General features: G+C 38.9%; 1 protein-coding gene across 2 annotated transcripts in view; it reads right to left on the reverse strand.

Annotated features, from left to right (window-relative positions):
* Positions 1 to 18,204, reverse strand: part of ATXN10 (ataxin 10) — a 185,644-nt gene that overhangs the window by 97,244 nt on the left and 70,196 nt on the right. For both annotated transcript variants that reach the window (XR_009223868.1, XM_058568147.1), the window contains exon 7: positions 7,470 to 7,635. Coding sequence is in view for 1 of the 2 variants with exons in the window: in XM_058568147.1 (XP_058424130.1) it covers positions 7,470 to 7,635 (166 nt within the window). In the remaining variant the exon portion in view is untranslated. The remainder of the gene's footprint in view (positions 1 to 7,469; positions 7,636 to 18,204) is intronic.

Here is an 18,204-nt window from a genome sequence, read left to right on the forward strand (position 1 = left end):
TGCTTGTAACACATCTAAAGAAAATGAAACTATCAAGAACAAAACAGCAGTATTAAATATGTACATGCATAATCATTTTCACTAACAGCAGACATCTGCCATCTAGAATGCAAGATTACGTGTCATTATGTGTATTCTTGGAGCAAAGAGTCAGAAAAGTTCTTATTCAAGCAAAAATACCTTCCAACAGTGGAATAAATGTTCAAAATTACTAGCTACGTACATAACATTTATGCAAATACTTTCTTTTTAAAGAGTTCCCAGCAAGCAAGTTCTACTTTAAAGATACAAATATCCCATGAACTACATTAATTTCTTGTCCACAGGAATCCTGTAAAATGCTGTGGTTGAAACAACTCTGGCTGCAAGAACTTGCATTATTTCTGGGTAAATATAAACTTATATGCAATATCTTGCTAAGTTGGAAAAGATAATATTATTTGAAAATGTTAGCTCACATAACTACTAAATAATTTATTATCAGACTACATGATCGAGAAACTACACGGCATTAAGTAGTCTAAATAAAATTTTAAAATTCAATTTTTGTACAGATTTTGAACCTCATTTTTAAAGTACACATTATTTGACAAAATGTGGTAGATACTATAAATTTAGGTCTTAAAGATAACATTCCTCAAAAGAAAAATAAATTACTTCCTTTTGTTAATTCTAAATGTGTATTTATTGTTCTCTAATTAAAAGATTTAAAGGGAATTATTTTAACATAGCATTCTAAAATCTCAAAATAAATGGCAAGAAACAACATACATTTTTAATGCCTTGTATCTTTAATTTTATTTAATAGTTTTCACTTGCTGATTAAAAAGTTAGGGGCAAATATCTAGATTAGCAGTGTGAAATTAGTTAACATGTTTAAAAGACTCTTGAGCAAATCCATTAACTTTGCACAGCTTCAGCATCCTCTTTTGTTAAATGGGTAGTTGCCCAGACTGCCATCTCCAGATCATCAAGAAATGGCTGATTGGTTTTAGGTCTGAGGCAGAGTACATACAAGATGATCCTGGGCCCGGCCCCATGGCTTAGCGGTTAAGTGCGTGCGCTCCGCTGCTGGCGGCCCGGGTTCGGATCCCGGGCGCGCACGGACGCACCACTTCTCCGGCCATGCTGAGGCGGCGTCCCACATATAGCAACTAGAAGGATGTGCAACTATCTACTGGGGCTTTGGGGGGGAAAAAAAATAAATAAATAAAATCTTTAAAAAAAAAAAAAAGATGATCCTGGACATCTTGTCATACCAGATAGCAAGGAAGCTATCAGAGACTACTAGGATCATGCCAGAAGGAATCGAACAACTAGAAGAGGCTCCCACTGGCCAGCAATAAAACATTAAATTCTAGGAAGAATTCTAGGAAGAAGCTAAAAGAGACTGAAAACAAATCAAGTGGTTTCAAAGTCACAACTTCATAAGGATGATTAAATCAAAACAAAACAACTCACTTGTCATCTTTGGATGATGCCACAAAACTAAGTCATTACTTTGAAGATTGGTAATAAGTGGGTGGAAATTAAGCACTTATTCTGCTTTTCTTAATCAAAAGGTACCTTGTATAACCTAATAGTTGATTAGGACAAGTTTCTCTTTATAAAATATTCCAGCTAATAAATGGAAAATGAATGATAGAGTCAAAATACCACCATTTTGCAACCCCTAAAGAATTAATAGATTTAGGCAATAACCATTAACAACTGGTAACTTCACAAAGAAAGACAACCAGACATTAAGTGCCTCTTGATGAAAGTACATATATAAGAATTTAATATATGATATAGGTAGCATTAAAGTTAGCGAAAAGGATGAGATTATTCACCAAACGGTATTAAGACAATAATTAACAGCTAATATTTAGGGAACATTAAGCTATGTACCAGTCAGTAGACTAAATGTTTATATTGAAATACAAATCATTTTACAGGTAAAGAAACTTGAGGCACAGAGAGGGTAAGTAACTTTTCCAAGGTCATACACTAATAGAAGAATTCAAGATTCAAACACAAGCAGTCTTCTACCAAAGATTACATAATCTTGGGTAGTCAAAAGACATAAATCATTCGTTTGGATCTATACTTCACTCCTTACTCAAAAATAAATTCTAAGTTAATCAAAAATGTGGACAAAAGACAGAAAGAAGCAGAATATATAGGCGCATATTTCTACAATTTAAGTGGAGAAAGTTTTATTAAATATGTAAAAAAATTCAGAAGCCATAAGGATAAAATTGATAAGCTTAACTAGATTAAAAACAAACAAAAAACTTCTAAAAGGCTAAGAATACTATAAATAAATTCAAACAAAAAATTAACTTTGGGAAAAAAAGTTTCCTATATATATGACAAAAAGATTAATTTTCTGAAAATGCTCATTAATAAAGCATTTTAAAAGCTAATTTAATATGAAAAAAAAGTTAACATATTGGTCACTGAAAAAAGTTAAAGAGAAACAGTAATTAAATCAGATTAGTGAAGGGGTGTAGACCCATACTCTCTTGTGCTCTTTTGGTGTGCCACTTAGAAATACCTCCAAAAATTTTAAATAAACATACTCTCCGACTCAGCAATTCAACTTGCAGGAATTTATAATCTCAGACTTACTTGTCCAAAATTGCCAAGATATTTGTACAAGGATATTCACTGTAGCATTATTTGTAAATGTTTTTTAAAAACTAAACCTAGGGGCTGGCCCGGTGGCGCAAGCGGTTAAGTGCGTGCGCTTCGTGGCGGCCCGGGGTTCGCCGGTGCGGATCCCGGGCGCGCACCGATGCACTGCGTGTCCTGCCATGCTGTGGCAGCATCCCATATAAAGTGGAGGAAGATGGGCATGGATGTTAGCCCAGGGCCAGTCTTCCTCAGCAAAAAAGAGGAGGATTAGCAGATGTTGGCTCAGGGCTGATCTTCCTCACACAAAAAAAAAAACAAAAAAAAAAAACCTAGAGGCCAGCCTGTGGCCAAGTGGTTAAAGTTCCAAGTGTTCCGCTTGAGTGGCCCGGGTTCAATGGTTCAGATCCCGGGTGTGAACATACTCCACTCATCAGCCATGCTGTGGAGGCACCCCACATACAAAATATAGAGGAGGATTGGCACAGATGTTAGCTCAGGGCTAATCTTCCTCAAGCAAAAAAGAGGAGGATTGGCAACAGATGTTAGCTCAGGGTGACTCTTCCTCACCAAAAAAAAACCCAAACCTGGAAAGAACTGATACGTACATCTATAGAGAACAAATGAAAAAAATTCTGAGGAGTTTACATAATGAAACACTGTTCAACTATTAAAAAGAATGAGATGACTATACATACATGTGTTAAAGTAGAAAGATGTACAACATAGAGTAAGTGAGACAAGGAAGTTGAAGAATAGAGTAGATAGTATTTAAAAAGAAAAAAGGAAACAAAAAATGTATAGGTGTATATAAACAAAAAAACCTTTGGAAGGAAAAGAAAAAAGTATATGCTGATATATCTGTAGAAAATAGATGGAGGCCAGGCAAAAAGAAGATTTGTCAACTTTTTGTTTCATTGACTTCAGCTTAAATTACTTTGTTTTACAACAAAGCAAATATTATTTGCATAATACAAAAATTTAATCCCTTATCAGTATATGGAATAAAAGACTACTCTCTTTACCTTATTCACAAATAGTTGTTAAACACCTGCTATGTACTAGATACAACTTAAGCTGGGGATGCAAGGAATAAAACAGAACGAAAAACCCAACCTGAGAACAATTCTCATAATATATGGATACAAGAAAATACAAAGCAAAAAAAATTTTTTTTAACTTTCAGAAGAAATGCCAGGCTCACCACAAGTGACAAGACTGAGACTCAAAGGTAAACCAAATCTTAAATCCTAAAGCAGCAGCATACTAGAACTGACAAAAATATATCAAAAGCTGGAACAAGTACACAAAAACATACCAAAGGAGGGAAACATGTACATTCATATGAGAACCTAAGACTATTGTTATAAAAGAACACATGAATTAAACCTCAGGATTTTAAAGCCAAACAATTACATAAATTAAAAAATAGATGCTATAAAAACAACTATTTTCATTCTGATTTTTCGGTCACAGCATTATGAGAACTTTATTGGATATCTTGTTCTAAAAATATCACAAATGAGTAAATGCAGTGGTTTGCTGGTAAACTGGCTGGGGCAAGGGGAGAGGAGAAGACACAAGTGAAAAGCTCTGATGTACAGCATTTGCTGATTTCCATGCAGTATTTATACTTCCACCAGCTGATTTCAAGCTACCAAGAGTTTAACAACCAGCTCACAAATTTCTGAATATTTAACAACTGACTCTCAGAAGTCGGTATGGGCCAGCTCTAGTCCATCACTGGGCATATGGTATATTTAAATACTGAGTCGACGTTTTCTCAAAAACTACTGTGGCTTTTTTTTCTAACTTCTAACTTCAAGGATAACATATATATTAATATGCATAAGTCATGAGTGTTTAGATCAATGAATTTTCAAACAGTGAACTATTTGGGCTTTTTAAAAGCAAACTGTCGGGCCGGCCCCGTGGCTTAGCGGTTAAGTGCGCGCGCTCCGCTGCTGGCGGCCCAGGTTCAGATCCCGGGCACGCACCGACGCACCACTTCTCCAGCCATACTGAGGCCATGTCCCACATACAGCAACTAGAAGGATGTGCAGCTATGACATACAACAATCTACTGGGGCTTTGGGGAGAAAAAAAATAAATAAATAAAATCTTTAAAAAAATAAAAGTAAACTGTCTATAATTTTCTATCTATTAATATATAATAATTCCTCCCACCTTAGAGAAAAAACTTTTTGAAGGAAAAACAGAAATTTTTCTAAATATAAAAAGTTACATCAGGTAACTTCTTATTACAATATTGAAATCATCTATACTATAAATATAAGTGCCTTGAAAAACTTTAAAGCCGTGATTTAACAAGTACTAAGTTTTACTTCCTTTTCTGTGTCTCCTAGAGAATTCATTTTTAAAAGTTTTTTGAAGCACAGCTCACTGCTCCTCCTGCTGGAAACAGAGGCAAATCTATCTCTAGAAAAAAAAGGCAGCCCGTGAGTGAAGACTTTTCCCTCTTCTATCACAGAAATGAGAATTAAAATATTGGCCTTATCAGTGAGACCTAACATGGTCTTTATGACATAGCATAGAAAATCAATAGCAGAGTAACCTTGAAAAAAAGTATAGTCACAAAGAAGGAAATATACTTTCATGGTAGAACAGTCATAATGACATAACACAGTATCACACACAACTGTCCAGAAAATGCTATGGATCAGTGTCCACATTCCCTACCTTCCCATCTGGATAATGGGTGGTCCTGTCAAAGGGCAACCCCCCTCACCTATTCCCATCTATTTGCCAAAGGGTTTCCTCTCTACTCATCATTCCTTTCAGCATAGAAATGACTTCTCTATTATGTTTTTGAACATGTTTAAATCAACTTCACTGAGGCATATTTTACATGTAATAAAATACATCCATCTTAAGTGTATGGTACAGAGTTGTGTTGATGTACACAGCTATGTACAAAATTTCTATTACCCAAAATCTTCCTTCAGGTCCCTCTGCAATCAATTCCACCCCTCCACCTCCAGCTACAGGTGACATCTGATCTGCTTTGTTATTATCGATAAGTTTTGCCTGCTACAGAATTTCACGGAGATAGAATCATTCAGTATGTTCTCTAGTCTGCCTGGCTACTTTCACTCAGTCTGTCTGAGATTCACCTCTGTTGTTGTATCAGAAGTGCACTCCTTTTTGCTGATGAGTAGTATTCCAGAGAAAGAACAATTCTAACTTTAAAACAGAAGAAGGAATAGACAAAAATAAAGAGAATTTCTCAAGTGAAGAGGAGGGAAATAGAATGAATGTAAGCTAGCTTTAACCCCTTAGTAAAGAAGAGATCTGAATGATTTAGAGTAGGCTTTAGGAGAATAAAAAAATACTTAAGGTGCTAACCGGGATAGTGTATGATTGGGAATTTCCTATAAAGACAGAAGAAAAAAACTCTCTGGAAGGCAATTTAGATATGTGTATCAAAAGCTTTAAAATTGGATATACCCTTATATTCAGCAATTCCACTTCTAAGATTGTGTCGAAGGTTAGTAACTGTGGAAATGTACAAAGATGGAACCACAAAGACATACTACACTACCGATTATAATAAACAGAAATAAGAGGGCCGGCCCCGTGGCTCAGCAGTTAAGTGCGTGCACTCCGCTAGTGGCGGCCCGGGTTTGGATCCCGGGCGCGCACCGACGCACCGCCTCTCCAGCCATGCTGAGGCCGCATCCCACATACAGCCTAGAAGGATGTGCAAGTATGACATACAACTATCTACTGGGGCTTTGGGGGGAAAAAAAAAAGGAGGAGGATTGGCAACAGATGTTAGCTCAGAGCCGGTCTTCCTCAGCAAAAAGAGGAGGATTAGCATGGATGTTGGCTCAAGGCTGATCTTCCTCACAAAAAAAGAAAAAAAAAAAACCCAAACCCCCACCCCCAACAACAACAAAAAAGAAATAACAACAAACTAAATGTCCAACCACAGAGAGTTGGACAAATAAATTATGGTACATTCTTTACTTAGAATGCTACACGGGCATTTTTAAAAGACATTCACAATGTATTGTTTGTTTATTCCTTCAGCAAATATTTGTTAAGTGCCTACTTTGTACATAGTACTAAGAACATAAAAGCCACAACTTCTGCCCTCACAGAGCGTACATTCAAGAGAATAAAAAACAGGAACTTATAAACAGACAGCATAGAATGATTACATTTTTAATATATATGTTTGTCCAAGTGTGTATGTATACACACATATATTTGATATTATCTGCCTAGAAAAATATATTAACTAGAATTTTTTTTTAAGTCATTAACTCCAGATGGTAGGAATAAGGGCACTGTTTTCCCTTATGTGTATTTTAACTGTTCTGAAATAAGGATACCATCTTCAATCATTTGGGCTGCTATAACAAAATATCATAGACTGGGTGGCTTATAAACAACAAACATTTATTTCTCACAATTCTGGAGGGTAGAAGTCGAAGATCAAGGTGCTAGCACTGGTGGGTTCTGGTGAAGGCCCTCTGCCATGTAGCAGATGGCCAACTTCTTGCTGTGTCCTCACATTGTGGAAGGTGTGAAGAATCTTTCTGGGGCCTCTTGTATGAGAGCACTAATCCTACTCATTAGGGCTCTGTCCTCATGACCTAATCACTTCCCAAAGGTCCCACCTCCTAATACGATCACCTTGGGCATCAGGTTTTCAACATATGAATTTTGGAAGGGGGGATGCCCACAAACATTCAGTCCATAACAAATATGTTACTTATGTAGTATTTTCTTAAAGCACTTGAAAAAGAATTCTCATAGAGGACCTAGGTGAGTTAGAAAATCTTCCCGTTCTCTCTCACCCAAGATTATGAGATCTGTCCTCTTACCTCATCATCAGCATGCTGCTCAGAGGTCAATCTTAGCACAATCTTGCACTGATCCACAAAAGTGCTTGCAATCAACTCAGCATGGCTCAAAAACACAGGGATGTCATCCTTGGTCAGTGGCTCATCACCCACTATTTTGGCTATTATAAGATCTAACAATGTAACCCTGTGAAACAAAAGATTCTTACATGAATATTTAATACTAAAATTATACAATGCTAAAAATATTTATAGAGACCATTTTAAGAGAATATTTTTATTTTTAAATTTCTTACTTTTATAATGTCTAGCTAGGGAAAATATATTTCTTGTGAATAAAATTCATCTTCATCAATTACCTTTCTTTTTAAAATTTTGATTTCTATGATGTGACTTGACTACAGAAACAAGCACCATTACTTTGAGCATGGAAATAATTCAACATTTCAGAAATACTGCCAGATTAAGTTTTACAATACATCTACAATAATAACAATAGCAAAGTTAAGTGGGCTAACATTTATTCACTACTTAGAATTGAGCTAAGCATTTTACACACATTATCTCATTTAATCTACACAAAAACTCCATGAGGTAGGTAATGCCATTAGCCTCACATTAAAGATGGGTAAATCAGGCTTAGCGAGGTTAATTTACTTGCTCACTGTCACACTACTGAGCTGCCACATTAGGATTCAAGCACACAATTCAATCTCTGACTCCTGGGCCAGGTGCCTTAACCATTCATTTTACTGTTTTTCTTGTGAAAGTTGGCTTTTTTGTTTCATTATTTTAGTTCACAAAAACACAAATCTGAAGACCAAACCTATGCCATTTTTTACATCAATATTTAAATTATCACATAAATACTTCTATTCCATAACATCTTTCCTTCTCCTGGGAAAAACGAATCATACACAGGACAATCTATCCAGCATAAATGAAGTAGGATGTTTCTCAAATTACATTTTGACTTGGGATTATATGTATAATTCTCACTTATTTCTATACCAGAAAGGATAAGAGCATCTAAAATGCTTCACAAATGGGGGAAAATACACTTACATTAGGCATGAGCATTTCTTACCAAAAGAAAAGTAGGAATTCCTTACTGCTTCAAGTAAGAAATAAAACTGTACTTAACTCTTCCTGTATTTTGGACAAATAATGGGAAAATTCATCAGTCTGGAAAATCACCCACAGATCTCAGCAATTTTCAAAACTCCTAAAACCTCAGATTTCTTGTAACAACTGTTAATCCAAAATAAAACAAATAATCCCCTCAACTGAGCATAAAAAAACCACAAAGAGTTTAATATTAGGATTTTTCTGTTTTCCCTTATTCACATATAATCTTTAAAGATGAGTAGAGTACTCTCAGGCCATAAAGGCAGGCTTTCCCCTTTCCCCATGCAGGATGACTTTCTGGGAATGCTAAGGAGGATGTCACCTATTAAGTGTGATTCAAAAGGAACCCAAATGTCTGCGCTAAAAATATTCCTTTTAAATTAGGATAATCTGGCAGTTATTGCTGGCACAAGTCACGATCCCTGGCTTTAGGGAATTTATCACCTAGTGGACTATTACTCAAAACAGGGTGAAAGAGGAATGAGGGATAAAACAGGTGGGTCCTAACTGGCGAAAGGACCCACCATTGGCGAAAGGCCATTTCTATGCCAGAAAACAGACATGTCTTGAATGATGGGCAGATCCTGGGGGAGTCGTGTGAGGGTGAGGACAGAAAGGCAGGCCACAGGGTGGTGGCAATCAAGGTTGTCCAGCAGCGACAGGAATGCCCTGAGGTCTGAGGGAATGAACTGAGGGAGACCTGGAAGCTGAGCTCAGAGGTAAGGAAAAAGCAGATTTTGCGTTCTTTACAAGTTCTCCCAGAGGCAGCCCTTCCCTCAGACTTCTCCCTGGCTCAGGATGCACCTCTCTACTCTGTTATGTGATTATAAGACGGGAGAGCTAAGGAGATGGGTAGTGAGTGGTTTTGAAGGAAAAAACGGAAAAAAATCAGAAATGAATCTTTAAAATATAAAAATACAGGGCCGGCCCCATGGCTTAGCGGTTCAGTGCGCGCGCTCCGCAGCTGGCGGCCCGGGTTCGGATCTCGGGCGCGCACCGACACACCGCTTCTCCGGTCATGCTGAGGCCGCGTCCCACATACAGCAACTAGAAGGATGTGCAGCTATGACATACAACTATGTACTGGGGCTTTGGGGGGAAATAAAATAAATAATAAATAAAATCTTAAAAATATATATATATAAAAATACAAACCAAGCTTGACGATCACCTGAGAATAAATTGTACTTTATTAAATGATCCTACTTATATTCAGTAATCTGCCAAAAAAACTTTTAATGGCTCCCACGGCTAAGGAGTGGGTCCAAAAACTCTTCTTTGGTATAAGGGGCCCTCCCAGCGAGGGCCCTCACCTAACTCTCCAACTTCCTCTGCTTCTAGCCACCATCAAAAACCACCCTTCTCAGGCAGCCAGCCTGGTGGTGTAGTGGTTGAGTTCCCATGCTCCACTTCAGCGGCCCAGGGTTCACAGGTTCAGATCCCGGGGGCAGACCTATGCACCACTTATCAAGCCATGCTGTGGCAGGCGTCCCACATATAAAGTAGAGGAAGATGGGCACGGATGTTAGCCCAGGGCCAATCTTCCTCAGCAAAAAGAGGAGGAATGGCAACGGATGTTAGCTCAGGGCTAATCTTCCTCACCAAAACTAACAACCAAAAAACCACCCTTCTCAGGGCCCGCCTGGCGGCGTACTGGTTAAGTTTGTGTGCTCTACTTCGGCAGCTGGGGATTTGCAGGTCTGGATCCCGGGCACAGACCTATACACCACTCTCAAGCCATGCTGTGGTGGCGTCCCATGTACAAAATAAAGGAGGACTGGCACAGATGTTAGCTCAGGGATAATCTTTCTCAAGCAAAAAGAGGAAGATTGGCAAAAGATGTTAGCCGAGGGCCACTATTTCTCACCAAAAAAAACCACACCCTTCTCATAAAATAAAGGAATCATACACAGGACACATAAGTAGGAATGTTTTTTCCAAGATCATTTATTTTAATTTGACACTACATTTGCCATTCCATTTCTATGCCAGAAAACAGACATGTATTGAAATGTGCTACGTGGTCAGGGAAAATAGGATATAACATGGAATGTCTTCCTTCTTGCAGTTGTGGGAGAACCACACGAAATACTTCCTTGAAGACATAACAGGATAGAAGTAGTCTGACAAATGCTATTCACTCATTGAGATTTATTCACTCAGGGGGGAAGGAAGCAAAAGCAACAAAGATCCAGTTAAAGAGGTCAGAGACTAGCTTGTAAAATCATTACACATAAGTGTGGAAGTCTTGCTTCCTTTAACTGAGAAATCATCACTTGGGCTGCCTCAGGCTCACCAGACACACCCCTCAATTCAGAGTCAAGCTTCTATAATTTTCTCTCTCAATCACTGGCTGTCACTTGCATTCTATTTCTAATTTGCTTTTGATTAAACAGTTACATACTCTGTCCTTAAAATTATGATTACTGTTTCATAAGAAAACAGACAGCAATGTACATAAGGATTTTAGGGGGAAATTCTATAGCAAAATTTATAAGTTATGCTTAAACTGATGCAGGCTACAATTTTAAAAGTCATTCTTATATCATCCTGAAATGGGTAAGTTTTTTATGAGAGGACTGAGTGAAGGGCAAAGAAGGAAGGGGAAGGAGTGAGAGAGTTTTATGAGCATTCTAGGGCATAAAATAATATTCTGTAATTCTGGAAATAAAATATCTGTAATTCAAATTCAAGGACTGACATCTCCAACAAATTTTGCATTTATATTTGAACTACTCCACATGTATAATAATTTGCTGAATGGCATGCCACACAGACCAAAAATTTTATTAACCTGGACAACAAGCTAACCAAGATATAGGCAGACTGCAGATGCTGAATTAATCTCATCAGTCCCTTAATAAATTACAGATAGAAGAAGTTAGCATGTTGCGGAGAAAAAGGTCATTGATTTTGGCAACAGACAGACTGAGTTCAAACACTACCTCAGCTACCTTTGTAACCCAGAGCAAATACCTTAACCTATAAAGCCTCAGATCCCCGATGTGAAAAATGGCAAGAATAATACCTATTTCACAGGGTCTTTTTGAGAATTAAATGACAATGGCTATATGTTGTCTTTCATACATAACAGTGATGCTATCTGGAGGAAAAAGTCAAGGTCATCAGAGGAACAGTAGTAAGAGTAATAGTAGCAGAAACAACAAATCACATTTACTGAGTGATAATTACATGCCAGGCATGGAGAGCTTTATATATATTTCAATTAATTATCACAACAATCTCATGGGGTGGCTACTATTATTATCCCCATTTTACAGATGAAACAGAGTTCAAAAAGGTTAGGTAACTTATCCAAAGTAGTGAGTGGCACAACTAGCCTCTGCTGTTAATTACTATGCTATACAGATTATAAACTGAAAACTACGAGTGCTGCTTTCCAAGAGCAGCTAGTTTAATTTAATATTATTGAGTTCACTGGGAAAGGAGATCAGAAAATTGTATAAATGCAGGCTCTCATTTCTGCTGAATCAGACAATGTGAACCCATTTTGACTGTACCCAAAATTTTCTCAGCAAGTAATCTGCTCAAATAAACTACCAGGGTGAGGAAGTCAACTGTGACAACTGAAAGAACTAGCACAAGAGAAGAGCTTCAGAAGTTACTCAGCACTTTCCCTCCTTACCCACCCACACTAAGGGCAGGGACTGTTGCCTCACTGTCCACCGCTATGCCCCAGCGACCACCAGTAGGTTCTTAGCGAATACGATATTTGTTTTACTGACTGATCCTCAAACATTTCTTAATGTAATAGCCCCCAACCCACTATTCTAATTCAGGAGGTTGGGGCCACAGCCCAGGCGTTCCTCAGGTCATCTTGATGTGTGCTCCCAACTGAGAAGCAACATCGTCTCCCCAGAGTTCTCCAGTGAAGTTCCTTATCTGAACCACAGAACAGAAAACTTTTTGAGTGACTGTCTTCTCAGTTCTCACAAGGATGGCACATAGATCCATTCCAGATGCATAGGAAAGAAGTTAATTCATTACATATCCCTGTTGAGAAAAACTCTAGTCTTTTCAATCCTATTAATCTGCCAACATATCTCTGAACACAGAATTATCCCTTATTGCCTAAAAGGAGTCAATAGGGGACCCAAGAGCCTCTATTTCACTGCAAAACTCTGTGTGCTTCTGCCAAGACCCCACTCCACCCCTCCCCACACCACCCCCCACCCACCACACGTCAGCACAGACACCATCAGTACTAAACTCATGAGGCCCTTCATCCAACTGTTCAGGTCAGTCACCCAAGAGCTCAGAGCTCCCAGGTCACCCCTCAACCCCAGGACTCTCAATCCCAGGTGGCTCTGCGAGCTCAGCATGTACCAACACCTGGCAGAGGTTATATTTTACTTCTTGGTTTTTGTGCCCCTCACTACTAGAACATAAGCTCCCTGAGGGCAGGGATTTCTGTCTGGTGTATTGAGTAGGCATTCAATAAATATTTGTTGAATGAACCAAAAAACTTCTGTCACCAAAATAAGACCTAACCCTGGCCTTCCTGCCAGTGTTCTCTCTCACTGCTCTCTTACTCCAGCCAAACTGGACTTCCCGACGTTCTCCAAAACACATCCAAAGATTCCTTCATCTGTGCTTGCCAGTGCTGTTCTTTCAGCTAGAAAATGTCCACACTCTCTTAACACGTGCTTGCAAAATACTGCTTACCCTACAGGCTCATCAAATGCTACCTCTTCCCTAAAGTCTTCACTTATTCCAAACGCCACAAGTGATATCTCCCTCTTCCTTCCTACCCCATGTCCCTGGAGCCCTGTATTGGTTCATCTCCCGTGACATCTACCAAATACATTTTGTATTACAGTTACTAATACCCTTATTTTACCTCTTCTCACTGCGGTTCTCTGGTGAAATTCAGAGAAAGGCTATAGGATCCTTGAGAGGGTACTGTGTCTAACTGACCTTAGCATCTCCCTGAAGAACACAGGATGGTGTCCTGTTCAGAGCAAAGAATCAAAAATTACTTACTGAAATGAAGCAAAGCAAAGAAAAGAAATTCTGCTATAACTAAATCACAGAGAGGTAGAAAGGGTTTGTCAACTCTGCTTTTCCCCTGTGTAGAGCACCATGCCTTTCTGCATTTAGGTTCCATTTCCTTTAATCCTAAGTGGTCAAGCATGTCAAAAAATGTGCTGGTATAACTGCTTCCATGTGTGTATATGTACAATTTAGAGGGCACAACAAACAAAAATACAAATCTTTTTTTTTTTTTTTTTTTGTGAGGAGATCAGCCCTGTGCTAACATCTGCCAATCCTCCTCTTTTTTTGCTGAGGAAGACGGCCCTGGGCTAACATCTGTGCCCATCTTCCTCCACTTTATATGGGACGCCGCCACAGCATGGCTTGCCAAGCAGTGTGTCGGTGCTCGCCCAGGATCCGAACCAGCGAACCCCGGGCCGCTGCAGCGGAGCGCGTGCACTTAACCGCTTGCGCCACCGGGCCGGCCCCACAAATCTTGAGCCAGAATATTTTCTATTGGTATTTCTTGAAAACGAAGTTTGCTGCAGCTGGAAATCTGGCTAAGGCCAATTACCATGTGAAATATGAACTACAAAGACAGATCTCCAGTAAAATCTATCTCCCAATGAAACTGAGGGCTTAGATCATCATTCATTTCTTCACTCATTCATTAAACTCACATTTGTTGACTGACGACGTCCAAACCACCAGGCTTGACATGACATCAATGTTAGAGACAGAGAGTGATCAACGGACATCCAGGAGAAATAAAAAGCCAGATGAAAGAGAATGATTCTTTCTCTTCTTAAAGGTATTCAATTGGTATGCCCTCATAAGTGTGCTGTTTGGGTGTTTTAAGTTTTTTACGTATAATGCAAATGCTATCTCACCATAACGGCCTTCAGCCGTAGGCAGCACAGTGCAGTGGTTGTCAGCACTGACTCTGGAGCCAGGCTGCCTGGACTACATCCTGGCTGTGCCGTCTCCTAGCTATGTGACCTTGGGCAAGCTACTTAAGCTTTCTTTCTCAGTTTACAGATCTACAATGTATGGACAATAACAGAACTGATCTTCCAGGGTGATATGATGATTGAGTTAATATTTGTAAAGTGCTTAGAACAGTGCCTGACTTATATAACAAAAGCTGTGCACATGTTTGTTAAACAAAAAATTTTAAACGTTTTCACTGATAACACATTCATAGTAAAAGCAATTATTTATCATAGCACAAAATGTAGAACAGAGGTGCAGTTGTTGTTTTTTTTTTGGGTGAGGAAGATTGGCCCTCAACTAACGTCTGTTGCCAATCTTCCTCTTTTTGCTGAGATTAGCCTGAGCTAACATCTGTGCCCATCTTCCTCTATTTTGTATGTGGGATGCTGCCACAGCGAGGCTTGATGAACGATGCATAGGTCCATGCCCGGGATCCAAACCTGCGAATGCCAGGCTGCCGAAGCGGAGCACGCAAGCTTAACCACTACGCCACCAGGCAGGCCCCCATGAAGTTGGTTCTTAAGTGACACTTTTTAGACTTTGGATGTGGTCAATTAAACATTAAATTTCTGACTTACCACATTTTCTCATTATGAAAAGAGCAAGGTCTTATCCTAGAATACCATTTTAACACCTCACTGTACCTAGAAGGATTATAACTTAATATTTGGTGCCCAAGGATAACAGTCTCTTTTCCTACCTTCCATCCTGGAAACAGCTTTGCTGTGCCTCCTTGGAGTTCTGAAGTTCTCTTGACCATGCAGAAACAGACTGCATGGACAGAGGGATATCTCTGCTGCCTCCCAAAATATCAGGGACTATAAAATTGTTTTTTTGACTGACATAGCTACTCCAGAATGATAATATTACTATTACCTATATGACAAGATAATGCTACTGAAAAGCAGTATCCCTTTCTTGAATATTAGTGTGTCAGGCAACTTTGGTGTCCTTGGCATTTAGCAAACCATAGAAACTCAATGAATGTAAGTTCAATTGAAAGTTAGGAATGAAGCTCCACAGGAGCAAGCATCTAGCAACTGCATGCTTTAGGTTAGTATTCTCCAAGCTTTTCTGATCAATAAAAAAATTTTCATCACACCTCCAATATATGTAATTTATAGATAACCTACAATTGTCAAACTAAATAATAAATATTAAAAGCTTAATTGCTTATTTTTTTTTTAGATAACAAGTAAATATAAGCAGATATTCTAATATATTCTTGCCATACTCAACAGGCTCGTCTTGCACAACCCACTCTGGAGACTACTATTCTAGCAGAGCAACTACAAACGATGGCTGTCATCAAATAAAGGACACAGACTTAAAGAAAGAGGGCAGCAGCACAGCTGAGCAATTCTGCTCGTTACATGAACTTGAGGAGACTTAGGCAAAGTGACAGGTCCTGGGGGACTCTCCTCCATATCCTCCCCTGCTCCCCTGCCCTCTCCCTTGCCCTGGTAGCTCTTTTTAGGCACATCTTCAGGGTGTCAGTAGCCCAGAGATTTCCAGGTCACTATTTGACACCTTGTCCCCTAGAACATGAATGAAACAAGGAAGCAGAGCTAGATATGGCCATGCTGATGGTTACAATTAAGAAGCAGTGGCAGTCCTCAGGCTCAGCACTGCCACTGACCAAAGACCAGTATCTTGACTCAACAGTTCCTACAGTGAGCTTCCCCAGAACCCTGCTGAGCCAAGCCATCTACTCTCAGTAGACCGAGCCATCTGCTGTCTAAAGCAGCAACAGAGACAGCATCCTAAAGACATGTTTCAAGAAATGTTTGATATCAGCTGAGTATTCTGTTCCAGTACTGTTCCAAAACTGATTCTGGCGGGTGTTAAGGATAGAGAATTCACAAGATTCAGTCTTTGTCCTTGAAGAATACATATTATAGCAGAAAAGCAAGTAATCATATAAACTTGCAGATAAAGATGCAAAGAATTGCGCTAGAAGAACCAACAGAGAGCAGGTAATATCTGATAAGGGCCTATAAAGCATGAATATATATTCACCAGGAAGAGAGGTGGTGGTCAGGGAGGGCATTGCAGGCAGAGAAAAGGACATATGCAAAGCATGAAATTACAAGGAAGGCCTGAAGAACTGGAGACTTTTCTATGTGGCCATAATGTGGTGACTGGGGGAGGAAATAGAGAGGAGTTGGAAATGAAGCCACATTATGAAGGGCCTCATATGCCGTATTATGGAATTTAATTACATTCTGTAACAGGTTATATACATGCCACTAAAATGGCAGGATAAGATCCATGCTGGTAGTACAGTAGATAACAGAGGAGAAAGGAAAAACAAAAATTAGAACAATCAGACTTTTGGCTATTGCCCACTCATGTTCACAGCAGCATGATTCACAATAGCTGAAAGGGGGAAGCAACACAACTGTCCGGCGATGGATGACTGGATAAGCAAAATATGATATACATAAACAATGGAATATTATTCAGCCTTAAAAAGAAAATTCTGACACATGCTATAACATGGATGAACCTTAAGGACACTATGTTAAGTGAAATAAGCTGGTCACAAAAAAACAAATACTGAATGATTCCACTTACATGAGGTACTTAGAGTAGTCAAATTCATAGAGACAGAAAGTAGAACAGTGGTTGCCAGGGGCTGGGGCAGGAGGAAATGGGGAGTTGTTTAATGGGTACAGTTTCAGTTTTGCAAGATGAAAACATTCTGGAGATTGGTTGCACAATAACGTAAATATATTTAACACTATTGAGCTGTACACTTAAAAATAGTTAAAAGGGTCTAATTTTATATTACGTGTATTTTATCACAATTTTTAAAAAGGCTATAACCAGAGTCTAGTCAAAGATGATATAAGGGTAAACCACAGCTATGACAATAGAGGGAATTCACAAGATACTGAGATGGTGTGCTCAATCAAGCTTCCTGACCAATGTGAACTAGAAAGCGGAGGAGGAGTTGAGGATGACTCTGAGGTTTCCAATTCAGTAGATGATCTTACATTAATCGGCATACTAGATAAACCTTTCCAGGAGAAAGAAAACTCATTTGTTCACTCCTGCTTTCATTCAAACAAATTTTCTTTTAGCACCTGTTATGTGTTAAGCACTGTCTGGGAAACGAATGATACCACAGGATAAAAACGATCAAATCCTTGCCCTGACAGAGCTAACAACCTAACAGTAGCATCATACAACAGCAAGCGGGTATATGACACGATACGAGGTACAATAAATAATGCGATGAAATGAAAGCACTTCTAGAAGAAAGATAAAGGAGGGGGAGGAGGTGACATTTGAGCAGAAACTTGCACGAAGTAGGGAAGCAGCGGCTACAACATTTTTATAAATAAAAATGGAAAATGTTTAGTCTGTCATCCCCAATTGGTTAGGTAAGGGATGAGTTTAAAAATAGATCATTTGATAGGAATATGGAAAATATAAACTTGAATATTAAAATACAATTAAACTGTGTATTCTCCCTATGTTCGGGTATTCTTTACTGCAACACAATGCACTCATTTACAGCATTGTTCTTCATGTTAAGTCAGAAAACTACAAATAATTTTTTCTGAAATAGAAGTATGCATATGGTGGTGGTAGCCCCCGGGGCACTGGATTTATAAACATGGTATTTAAACCG

The sequence above is a fragment of the Diceros bicornis genome, chromosome 25, assembly GCF_020826845.1.
Source record: "Diceros bicornis minor isolate mBicDic1 chromosome 25, mDicBic1.mat.cur, whole genome shotgun sequence".
In the NCBI taxonomy this organism is placed as follows: domain Eukaryota; kingdom Metazoa; phylum Chordata; class Mammalia; order Perissodactyla; family Rhinocerotidae; genus Diceros; species Diceros bicornis.